Here is a 12,477-nt window from a genome sequence, read left to right as displayed (position 1 = left end):
CAATAGATGGTCATTACGAACACCTAAATAAAGAGATAGCAAATATAAAAAAGGACATTGAAATAATAAAAAAGAATCAGTCAGAAATGACAAATACAATATCAGAAATGAAGAACACAATGGAAGGAATTAAAAACAGGATGGATGAAGCTGAGAATTGGATCAGCGAGTTAGAGGAAAAGGTACAGAAGCAGAGCAGAAAAAAGGAAAGAGATTCAAAAAGTCTGAGGAAACTCTAAAAGGGCTCTGTGACAACATGAAGAGAAATAGCATCTGCATCATAGGGCTTCCTGAAGAAGAAGAGAAAGAATAAGGGATAGAGACTTTGTTCAAACATATCATAGGTGAAAACTTCCCTCAATTAAGGCAGGAAAATGCCTCACAAGTTCAAGAAGCACAGAGAACTCCATTAAAGAGAAACCCAAAGAAATCTACACCAAGAAGCACAGAGAACTCCATTAAAGAGAAACCCAAAGAAATCTACACCAAGACATCATAATTAAAATACCAAAGCTAAGTGATAAAGAGAAAATATTAAAAGCTGCTAGAGAAAAAAAGACTATCACCTACAAAGGAGCCTCCATAAGGATGACTTCCGACTTCTCAACAGATCACTTGAGGCCAGAAGGGAATGGTAAGAAATATTCAAACTAATGCAGAACAAGAGCCTACAACCAAGACTACTTTATCCAGCAAGGCTATCATTTAATATTGAAGGAGAAATAAAAAGCTTTCCAGACCAAAAAAACCCCTCAAGAAATTCACTACAACCAAACCAATGCTGCAAGAAATGCTAAGGGGCCTGTTGTAAACAGATCAAAGGAGAAAAGAATATAGCAAAAGAGGAATACAGTTTTAAAGAATAAAATGGCAATAAACAATACATATCAATAATAACCTTAAATGTAAATGGATTAAATGATCCGATTAAAAGACATAGGGTAGCTGTGTGGATAAGAAAACAGGACCCATACATATGCTGTCTACAAGAGACACACCTTAAAACAAAAGATGCACATAGTCTGAAGATAAAAGGATGGAAAAAATATTTCACGCAAATGGAAATGAAAAAAAAGCGGGGGTAGCAATACTTATATCAGACAAAATGGACTTTAAAACAAAGGCTATAGTAAGAGATAAAGAAGGTCAATACATAATGATAAAGGGAGCAATCCAACAGGAAGATATAACCGTTATAAATATCTACGCACCTAACATAGGAGCACCTAAATATATAAAGCAGACTTTGATGGATCTAAAGGGCGAGATCAACAGCAATACTATAATAGTAGGGGATTTCAATACTCCACTAACATCACTAGATAGATCCTCAAGAAAGAAAATTAACAAAGAAACAGCAGACTTAAAGGACATACTAGATCAACTCGATTTAAAGATATCTTCAGAACCTGTCACCCTAAAGCAGGAGAGTATACATTCTTTTCAAGTGCTCATAGTACATTCTCTAGGATAGATCACATTTAGGGCACAAAAGTGGTCTCAACAAATTTAAGAAGATTGAAATCATATTGAGCACTTTCTCTGATTACAATGGCATGAAACTAGAAATCAAACACAACAGAAAAACTGAAAAATACTCAAACACTTGGAAACTAAATAGCATGTTATTAAATAACAAATGGGTTAACAATGAAATCAAAGAAGAAATAAAAAAATTCCTAGAAACGAACGATAATGAGCATATATCAACTCAAAATTTATGGGATACAGCAAAAGCAGTCCTGAGAGGGAAGTTCATAGCATTACAGGCATACCTCAAGAAGCTAGAAAAAGCTCAAATAAACAACTTGACCCTGCATCTAAAAGAACTAGAAAAACAGCAAGTAAAGCCCAGAGGTAGTAGAAGGAAGGAAATAATAAAGATCAGAGCAGAAATAAATGACATAGAGGCTAAAGAAACAATACAGAGGATCAAAGAAATCAAGAGCTGGTTCTTTGAAAAGGTAAACAAGATTGATGAACCTTTAACCAGACTCACCAAGAAAAAAAGAGAGAGGACTCAAATAAATAAAATGAGAAATGAGAGTGGAGAAATAACAACTGACACAATGGAAATACAAAATATTGTAAGAAAATACTGTGAAGAATTGTACGCCAAAAAACTAGACAACCTAGGTGAAATGGACAAATTCCTTGAAACATATAATCTTCCAAAAATTAATCTGGAAGAATCAGAAAACCTAAACAGACCAATTACAACAAATGAGATTGAAACAGTTATCAAAAAGCTCCCAAAACAGAAAAGTCCTGGGCCTGATGGCTTCACAAGTGAATTCTACCAAATATTCAAAGAAGAACTGACTCCTATCCTTCTCAAGCTATTTCAAAATATTCAAGAGGAAGGAAGACTTCCAAGCTCCTTTTATGAGGCGAGTATAATTCTGATTCCAAAACCAGGCAAAGACAACACAAAGAAAGAAAATTATAGGCCAATATCCCTGATGAATTTAGATGTTAAATTTCTCAACAAAATATTAGCAAACCAGATCCAGCAATATATGAAAAAAATCATACACCATGATCAAGTGGGATTTATTCTTGGGAGGCAAGGATGGTACAATATTTGCAAATCAATCAATGTGATTCATCACATAAACAAAAGGAAGGAGAAAAATCACATGATAATATCAATAAATGCAGAAAAAGCATTTGATAAAATCCAGCACCCATTCATGATCAAAACTCTCAGCAAAGTAGGAATACAGGGAACATACCTCAACATGATAAAAGCCATCTATGAGAAACCCACAGCCAACATCATACTCAATGGGAAAAAATTAAAAGCAATCCCCTTAAGATCAGGAACAAGGCAGGGCTGCCCCCTTTCACCACTCTTATTCAACATAGTCCTGGAAGTCCTAGCCACAGCAGTCAGACAAGAAGAAGAAATAAAAGGCATCCAAATTGGAAAAGAAGTAAAACTATCATTATTTGCAGATGATATGATATTGTATATAGAAAAACCTAAAGTCTCAGTAAAAAAACTACTAGACCTAATAAATGAATTCAGCAAGGTGGCAGGATATAAAATTAATACTCAGAAATCAGAGGGATTTTTATACACTAACAATGAACTGTCAGAAAGAGAAATTAAGGAAGCAATCTCCTTTACCATCGCAACCAAAAAAATAAAGTACCTAGGAATAAATTTAACCAGGGAGATTAAAGACTTGTACTTGGAAAATTATAAAACATTGATAAAAGAAATCAGGGAAGATATAAACAAGTGGAAGCACATACGTGCTCATGGTTAGGAAGAATAAACATCATTAAATGTCTATATTACCCAAAGCAATTTATAAATTCAATGCAATACCAATTAGAATACCAATGACTTACTTCAAAGATATAGAATACATATTTCAAAAATTTATATGGAACCAAAAGAGAACACGAATAGCCTCAGCAATCTTGAAAATGAAGAATAAAGTGGGAGGTATCACACTTCTGGATATCAAGTTATACTATAAGGCCATTGTACTCAAAACAGCCTGGTACTGGCATAAGAACAGGCATATAGATCAATGGAACGGAACTGAGAACCCAAAAATAAACCCACACTTTTATGGACAACTGATATTTGACAAAGGAGGTAGAAGCATATGTTGGAATAAAGACAGCCTCTTCAACAAATGGTGTTGGGAAAATTGGACAACTACCTGCAAGAAAATGAAACTAGACCACCAACTTACACCATTCACAAAAATAAACTCAAGGTGGATAAAAGACTTAAGTGTAAGCCGTGAAAACCATAAGCATCTTAGAAGAAAACATAGGCAGTAAGCTCTCTGACATCTCTCGCAGCAATATATGTGCCGATTTATCTCCATGGGCAAGTGAAATAAAAGACAGGATAAACAAATGGGACTTTATCAAACTAAAAAGCTTCTGCACAGCTAAAGACAATAAGAACAGAATAAAAAGACAAACTACACAATGGGAGAATATATTTGACAATACGTCTGATAAGGGGTTAATAACCAAAATTTACAAAGAACTTGTAAAACTCAATACCAGGAAGACAAACAATCCAATCAAAAAATGGGCAAAAGAAATGAATAGACACTTCTCCAAAGAGGACATACAGATGGCCAATAGGCATATGAAAAAATGCTCAACATCACTAATCATTAGAGAAATGCAAATTAAAACCACAATGAGATATCACCTCACATCAATCAGAATGGCGCTCATCAATAAAACAACACAGAAGAAGTGCTGGCGAGGATGTGGAGAAAAGGGAACTCTCCTGCACTGCTGGTGGGAATGCAGACTGGTGCAGCCACTGTGGAAAACAGTATGGAGATTCTCAAGAAATTAAAAATCGAACTGCCTTTTGACCCAGCTATCCCACTTTTAGGAATATACCCCAAGAACACCATAGCACTGTTTGAAAAGAAGAAATGCACCCCCATGTTTATGGCAGCATTGTTCACAATAGGAAAGATATGGAAACAGCCCAAGTGTCTGTCAGTGGACGAGTGGATTAAAAAGCTTTGGTACATATATACTATGGAATACTACTCAGCCATACGAAATGATGACATCGGATCATTTACAACAACATGGATAGATCTTGATAACATTATACTGAGCGAACTAAGTAAATCAGAAAAAACTAAGAACTATATGATTCCACACATAGGACATAAAAATGAGACTCAGAGACATGGACAAGAGTGTGGGGTTACGGGGTGGGGGGGAAGAGAGGGAGGGGGGTGGGGAGGGGAGGGGCACAAAGAAAACCAGTTAGAAGGCGACGGAAGACAATTGAACTTTAGGTGATGGGAATGCAGTATAATCAAATGTCAAAATAACCTAGAGATATTTTCTCTGAACATATGTACCCTGATTTACCAATGTCACCCCATTAAAATTAATAAAAAAAATAAAGTAGGTACTGCTATTTTTCCTAATTTCAAGGTGAAAAACCAAGTATAGAGAGGTTAGGTGAGCTGCTCTAGATTTGTCCAAAAACGAGCAGAACTGGGATTTAAACACAGGCCTTTTGGGTTTGGTTAGGCTAATATGGTTCTTAAAGGAAAATAAAATCTCCTAAGGCTTTACTTGCCAGACCTGCAATGGCGCAGTGGATTAAGTATTGACCTGGAATGCCGAGGTTGCTGGTTTGAAACCCCAGGCTTGCCCGGTCAAGGCACATACCACAAGCAACCAATGAACATCTAGAGCAGCGGTTCTCAACCTGTGGGTCGCGACCCTGGCGGGGGTCGAACGACCAAAACACAGGGGTCACCTAAAGCCATCGGAAATTAGGCGACTCCTGTGTTTTGGTCGTTCGACCCCCGCTGGGGTCGCGACCCACAGGTTGAGAACCGCTGATCTAGAGTGAAGAAACTACTTCTCATCAGTCCCCCTCTCTGTAAAATCAATAAATAAAATCTTAAAAAAAAAAATCCAAGATGGGGGAAGTGGAGGAGAGTAGATTTTGGACCCTGGCCCTGAGTGGGAAGCTACTATAAATTGCTTCCTAAGGTGTCACTCTCAGAAATTCATCACTTTAATGAATCAGGAGCCACAGTCCTGGGTCCCTCCATGAGTGAGGCCTTGTGTGCTTTGTGTGCAGAGAGTGGGCTTACTCCTCGTGGACTGGCTCATCTAGCATTCACTGTGTCTCGGCTAAGGCCAGCTTTTTGGGCACATGATACCTGGGAAGGGGTGGATTTAGAGGCTCCCAAATAAGTTCTTCAGTCCTAAATAATCTCATCCTCTTTACCCAGATGTCTCAGTTCCTGAATTGCCAATAGCCTCATCCCTTTGAGCCATGAAGGCTTTGCACTCTTAGAGAGTTCTGGTACCAAATGTAAACACCACTAGGAGGGGAGACACGGTGAATTATGAGAATATTTGATTAGTTAGCTACCCTAAAACACAGTGGGAAAAAATGCACCTGGAGCAGCTTGATGTCAAAGGAGAGCCTCTGAAAGACAAACTTAATTCTGTACTCAGTTTTTCTAAGGACCACCCTACATCATAGCCCGCTACATAATTGGGGAAGCCTGGTTCAAAACAATTAAACTGCCTATGTGAGAGGCAGATCCAAGATCTGAACTCAGGCATTTTGTTCCTTGTTCAGTTCTTTTTGTTTTTCTTTAATTGATTTTAGAGAGGAAGGGAGAAAGAGATTGGGACAGAGAGAAACATCAATTTGTTCCACTTATTTATACATTCATTGGTTGGTTCTTGTATGTGTCCTGACTGGGGATCATAGCCTTGGCATATGGAGCTCCCCTGTTCAGTTTTAAGCCATGTTGTTAGAAAGTTTCTACTTTAGATTCTTATCTAACTTTTGCTGTCTTCTGTGCAGAGACTCTGGTGAGCAGCTGTCTAATACCTTTCTGAGGAATATATATATATTTTGACAAAGCACTACTTTGCCTCCCAGGCCTATCACTTCAGCATTCACCCAGTTTATATTCAATCACAGTGGTTAGCTTTTAGCCCTGGCATTTGCCTGAACATGTTTACATAGGCAGTTTCTTTTAATCCATTACTTAATGAGAGGGAAAAGACAAACTAAGCCTAGTGGTGAAGAAAGCTCTCATTATCTCACAGGATTTAGCAGTCAGCAGAAATTTTCATCTTTTCTCCTGGAAAATGCAGATTCACAAGGTAAACAAGTTTAAGCCTTGGTTTGAGGTCGAGGGGAGATATGACCTTTAATTAGGGGAAGAAATTAGGAATATGCCGAACTCCAATAACACCTTCCACATCATTTCTTAGAGTCATCTAGTGTGCAGCAGGCCCAACAGGTGCTAGATATTGTCACCCAGTGCCCACTCCTTGCTGTGGGGTTCTGGGGAAGATCATTTAACTGACCCAAGCCTCAGTTCTCTGCCTCTGTAGATGATAAGATTAAGATAATCTTGTCTTAAAATAACACAGAAATTTAACATAAGTCAAAAATTTCAAAGGTTAAAAGTACAAGTAAAAAGGCAAGTTGGCACCCTCATGTTTACTGCATTTTTGTTTGCAATAGCCAAGATCTGGGAACAGCCCAACTGTCCGTCAGTGGACGAGTGGATAAAAAAGCTGTGGTACATCTACACAATGGAATACTACATGGCCCTAAAAAAGAAAGAAATCTAACCTTTTGCAACAACATGGAGATTATTAAACTAAATGAAATAATGCAGGCAGAGAAAGACAAATATCATATGATCTCATTTACATGTGGAATTTAAAGAACACAATAAACTGAGGAATAAAATAGAAACAGAGGCAGGGTCACAGGTGAACAGATGAACAGCTATCTGAAAGAAAGGGGAAGAGAGGATGGGATTAAAGAAGGTGACGGGATTAGCCAAAGTCATATATACATAACACATATATACAGACAACAGGGGAGCAATAGCTAGAGGGAAAGGGGAGGTGGGTGAAGGGGGAGCAGAGGAGGGGAAATGGGGGTGGAAAGAGACTTTGCATGGGGTATGGGGGGCACGATGCGGTGTGCAGAGGAGTTATATTGAGAGGGACACTTGAAACCGTGTCAACACAATAAATTAAAAAAAAAAAAAAAAAAAAAGGCAAGCTGGGGCTAGGGTGGGTGATTGCCCAGCCAACAGAGGCAAAGTTGGAGCTTTCAGGCTGGGCAGGAAACACGAAGTCCCCAGGAGGTAGGTCTGGGGGAGAAGTGGCCTCCCTAGAGGCGCCCCCCCCCCTCCGCCCTGCACCAGATGCCGGGATGGGGGCTAACGCTGGGATGCGGTGTGTGTAGCGTCGCCGGAGTTCGAGTAGTGGACCCTCTGCGACCGGAGAGGGGAGTACCGGGTTGGCCTGAGGAGAGAGGGACCTATATATGAGCACAGGTGGGTAAAAAGGACCCAAGTTCACCTTTCAGCGTTTCCTTCATTGTAACACATTCCTCTTGGCTGAACTGAGAAGGAATTCGCAACGCCCTTTGATGCTCCCTGCCCCTCTGGTCCTTTGATTTGGAGACGGTGGCGATACCTATCAGCAGCACAGTCACCAGGGCCAGCACGCCAACGTAAAACGAAGCCATACTCTCAAGTTTCCTTCGCAAGCCTGCGCTGGACTTGGGACCCAAAAGCCCAGCCCGCGGTCAACGCCCAGTCACAGATCCAATGCTAGCAATTACCTTATCTCCTCTTTATTCTCGGACCGGGCCAGTCATCGTTGGCCTATGGCTGAGAGCCAATCAATCGGTGGGGCGGCCACACCCAGGCTCGCAAGGCTTTTTGGGGATTGTGGTTTCTAGCCCTCTAGCAGGTTGATGGAGAGAGGAGGTGAAAGTAGGGCTCCAGGCATGAGTCAGGTCGGGTCTGTGCTTGGATCTTCCGCTTTGAGATAGTGATAAATCCCTTGCTATATGACACTAAATCAAATTAAAGGGAAGAAAAGCAAAATAAAATGAGTGAAGCTTGTCAAAGGTTCATAAACGGCTGAAATAAACCAATTAATTAATCACTGAAGTAGTGAGTAAAAATTCATTGCGCACACACCAAAAAGAGTCTGTAAACAGGAGCATTTAAACCAAAACATGGAACGAAGATTGGTGTGTATTGTTATAAAGCAGCTTATATAGCGAGAAAAAAAGTGACTGTTCTTCACGGTGATTGGTTACATTATTAAAATTTCCAGTGGTTACCTCATATCAACCTCAGTCACGTTTTGCTTACTATTTTAAGAGGCATAAGCAAGAAATGATCTATGTCAAGTTAGTCTTCCAAAATAAACTAAATTAAGCATGTTTGTATGATTCAACTGTTTTTGTCAGCTCCGGGAAACTTCAGAGCTAGTTTCCATTTGGTTTTGGCTAGTTTCCATTTGGTTTTGATTTTAACAGTTCACCCCTTTTGGTCATACTAAATGACCAACCAGAATAGCATCACTCTTGGTTACCGTCGCTGACGTAGGTCGAAGAATCACGCATTCTCTGTTTTCTATTAATTGAGTTGTTAGGCCAGAGAGCAATATCGTCACCATCTTCATCATTTATGTGGTTATTGTTGATTTCACTCAGTTGTTTGATTCTGATGGATGCCATAACATGTGAGCAGCTGCTGACTGGCATTTAAAACCCTTGGGTCTGGAAATTTCCCAGGGCAGAGATTCCCAGGAGCCTACATTTAACCAATTAAAAAAATCAAGTGAGTTTTAATGTTTTAAAAGTTGTTTTACATGGGCAGAACATATGTATTAGTAAACATTTATCCTCATAATAAGTTAGGATGGGATGAACATAAGGATGTTTTATTTCAAATACATATATTATCATAAAAAATAAGAATTAGCCTGACCAGGCAGTGGTGCAGTGGATAGAGCTTTGGACTGGGATGTAGGGGATGGAGGTTTGAAACTTCAAGGGTGCCTGCTTGAGCACAGGGTCTCTGGTTTGAGCGTGGGATCATAGACATAACCCCATGGTCCTGGCTTAAAGCCCAAGGTCACTGGCTTGAGCCCAAGGTTGCTGGCTTGAACAAGGGGTCACTCACTCTGCTGTGCCCCCCCATCAAGGCACATATGAGACAGCAATCAATGAACAACTAAGGTGACACAATGAAAATGCTTCTCATCTTTCTCCCTTCCTGTCTGTCCCTATATGTCCCTCTCTCTGTCTCTTTCTCTGTCTCTGTCACACACACACACAAAATAATTAAAAAAATTTTATTTAGAAAATTAAATTTAACAGGGTGACATTGATCAATAAGAGTACAGAGATTTCAGGTAAACATTTCTATAGCATTTGAACTGTTGATTATATATACCTATCACCCAGAGTCAAATCATTTTCTGTCATTGTATATATTTGTCCCTCTTTACTCCATTCCACCCACTCCCTTCCCTACATCCCCTGGCTCCTAGTAGCCACTTCACTTTTATCTATGTCCATGAATCTCAGTTTTATATGCCACCTATGTGTGAAATCATACAGTTCTTTATGTATTTTGGATATTAACCTCTATCAGATCAAATATCATATCCCATTTAAGTGGCTGCCTATTTGTTTAGCTGTTAGTTTCTTTTGCTGTGCAGAAGCTTTTAAGTTTGACATATACTGCTCACAAAAATTAGGGGATATTTCAAAATGAATATGAAGCGATAAAATATCCCCTAATTTTTGTGAGCAGTATAGTTCCATTCGTTTATTTTTGCCTTTACTTCTCTTGCCCTTGGGGTCAAATTCACAAATTGTTCTCTATGGCCAAGCTCCATGAACTTACTACTTATATTTTCTTCTATGTAATTTATCATTTTGGATCTTATATTTAGGTCTTTGATCCTTTTTTTTTGCATTTTTCCGAAGCTGGAAACGGAGAGGCAGTCGGACAGACTCCCGCATGCGCCCGACCGGGATCCACCCGGCATGCCCACCAGGGGTCGATGGTCTGCCCCTCTGGGGTGTCGCTCTGCTGCATCCAGAGCCTTTCTAGCGCCTGAGGCAGAGGCCACAGAGCCATCCTCAGCACCTGGGCCATCTTTGCTCCAATGGAGCCTTGGCTGCGGGAGGGGAAGAGAGAGACAGAGAAGAAGGAGAGGGGGAGGGGTGGAGAAGCAGATGGGCGCTTCTCCTGTGTGCCCTGGCTGGGAATCGAACCCGGGACTCCTGCACGCCAGGCCAACGCTCTACCACTGAGCCAACCAGCCAGAGCCTTTGATCCATTTTGAATCAATTTTTGTGCAGGGGGACAAACTGTAGTTAAGTTTCATTCTTTTGCATGTGGCTTTCCAATTTTCCCAGCAGCATTTATTGAAGAGGCTTTCTTGTCTACATTGTGTGTTTTTGGCTCCTTTGTCTAAGATGATTTGTCTGTTTATGTGTGGTTTTATTTATGGACTCTCAATTCTGTTCCATTGGTCTGTATGTCTGTTTTTTTTCTGCCAATACCATGCTGTTTTGATATCATGGCTCTATAGTATAATTTGAAGTCAGGTAGTGTGATACCTGCAGCTTCATTCTTTTTTCTCAGTGTTGCTTTGGCAATTTGAGTTTTTTTATGTTTCCATACAAACCAGGTGATTTTTTTAATGACATTGGAATTTTGATGGGGAAATACATTAAAGTTGTATATTGCTTTGAATAATATGGCCATTTTAACTATGTTGATTCTTCCAATCCATGAACATAAAATATTCTTCCATTTCATTGTGTCTTTTTCAATTTCTTTCAATAATGCTTTGTAGTTTTCATATAGGTCCTTCGCATCCTTTGTTAAGTTTATTCCTAGGTATTTTGGTTTTTTTTGTATTGTTGCAATTGTAAAAGGAATTTTTTTTAGTTCATTTTCTGGTTTGATTGTTGGCATTTAGGAAAGCAATAAACTTTTGTATATTGATTTTGTATCCTGTAACTTTATTGTATTGGTTTATTGTTTCTAATAATTTTTTTGGTGGAATCTTTGGGGTTTTCTATATACAAAATCATGTCATTGCAAAATGTGATACCTTTACTTCTTCTTTCCTGATATGAATACTTTTTATTTCTTTCTCTTGACTGATTGCTCTGCTAAAACTTCCAGAACTATGTTGAATAAGAGTGGAGAGAGTGGGCAGCCTTGTCTTGTTCCTGACTTTAGAGGAAAAGTCTTCATTTTTTCACCATTTGGTATGATATTAGCAGATGGTTTGTCATATATGGTCTTTATTGTTTTGAGGTGTTTTCCTTCTATACCCATTTTATTGAACGTTTTAAACATAAAGGGATGTTGTATCTTATTGAATGTCTTTTCTGTATCTATTGATAGGATCATATAATTTTTGTTCTTTGTTTTTTTTTTTTTTTTTGTATTTTTTTTTTTTTTCTGAAGCTGGAAACGGGGATAGACAGTCAGACAGACTCCTGCATGCGCCAAACCGGGATCCACCCGGCACGCTCACCAGGGGCGAAGCTCTGCCCACCAAGGGGCGATGCTCTGCCCCTCCGGGGCGTCGCTCTGCTGCGACCAGAGCCACTCTAGCGCCTGGGGTGGAGGCCAAGGAGCCATCCCCAGCGCCCGGGCCATCTTTGCTCCAATGGAGCCTTGGCTGCAGGAGGGGAAGAGAGAGACAGAGAGGAAGGAGGGGGGGTGGGGGGTGGAGAAGCAAATGGGCACTTCTCCTATGTGCCCTGGCTGGGAATCGAACCCGGGTCCCCCGCACGCCCGGCCGACGCTCTACCACTGAGCCAACCGGCCAGGGCTGTTCTTTGTTTTGTTGATGTCTTATTATGTTGATCAATTTATGTATATTGAATCATCCTTGTACTCCTGGAATGAATCCCACTTGATTGTGTTGTGTTATATTTTTAATGTGTTGTATTCAGTTTGCCAGTATTTTGTTTAGGATTTTTTGCGTCTGAATTCATTAGAGATACTGGTCTATAATTTTCTTTTTTTGTGTTGTTCTTCCCAGGTTTTGGCCTCATAAAATGTGTTAGGGAGTATTGCTTCTTTTTCTATTTTTTGGAAGACTTTGAGAAGCATAGGAACCAAATCTTCT

The 12,477-nt window shown here is 39.7% G+C and overlaps 1 protein-coding gene across 1 annotated transcript in view; it reads right to left on the bottom strand.

Moving 5' to 3' along the window:
* PM20D1 (peptidase M20 domain containing 1) overlaps positions 1-8,100 on the bottom strand; it is a 29,941-nt gene extending 21,841 nt beyond the window's left edge. The window contains exon 1 of the mRNA XM_066361916.1: positions 7,873-8,100. Within this exon, the coding sequence (XP_066218013.1) occupies positions 7,873-8,041 (169 nt within the window). The 5' untranslated portion in view covers positions 8,042-8,100. The remainder of the gene's footprint in view (positions 1-7,872) is intronic.
* Positions 8,101-12,477: the final 4,377 nt, after the last annotated feature.

Source organism: Saccopteryx leptura, chromosome 2 (genome assembly GCF_036850995.1).
Source record: "Saccopteryx leptura isolate mSacLep1 chromosome 2, mSacLep1_pri_phased_curated, whole genome shotgun sequence".
Taxonomy (NCBI): domain Eukaryota; kingdom Metazoa; phylum Chordata; class Mammalia; order Chiroptera; family Emballonuridae; genus Saccopteryx; species Saccopteryx leptura.
The sequence above is the reverse complement of the archived record's forward strand: the minus strand, read 5'-3'. Positions and strand labels throughout refer to the sequence as shown.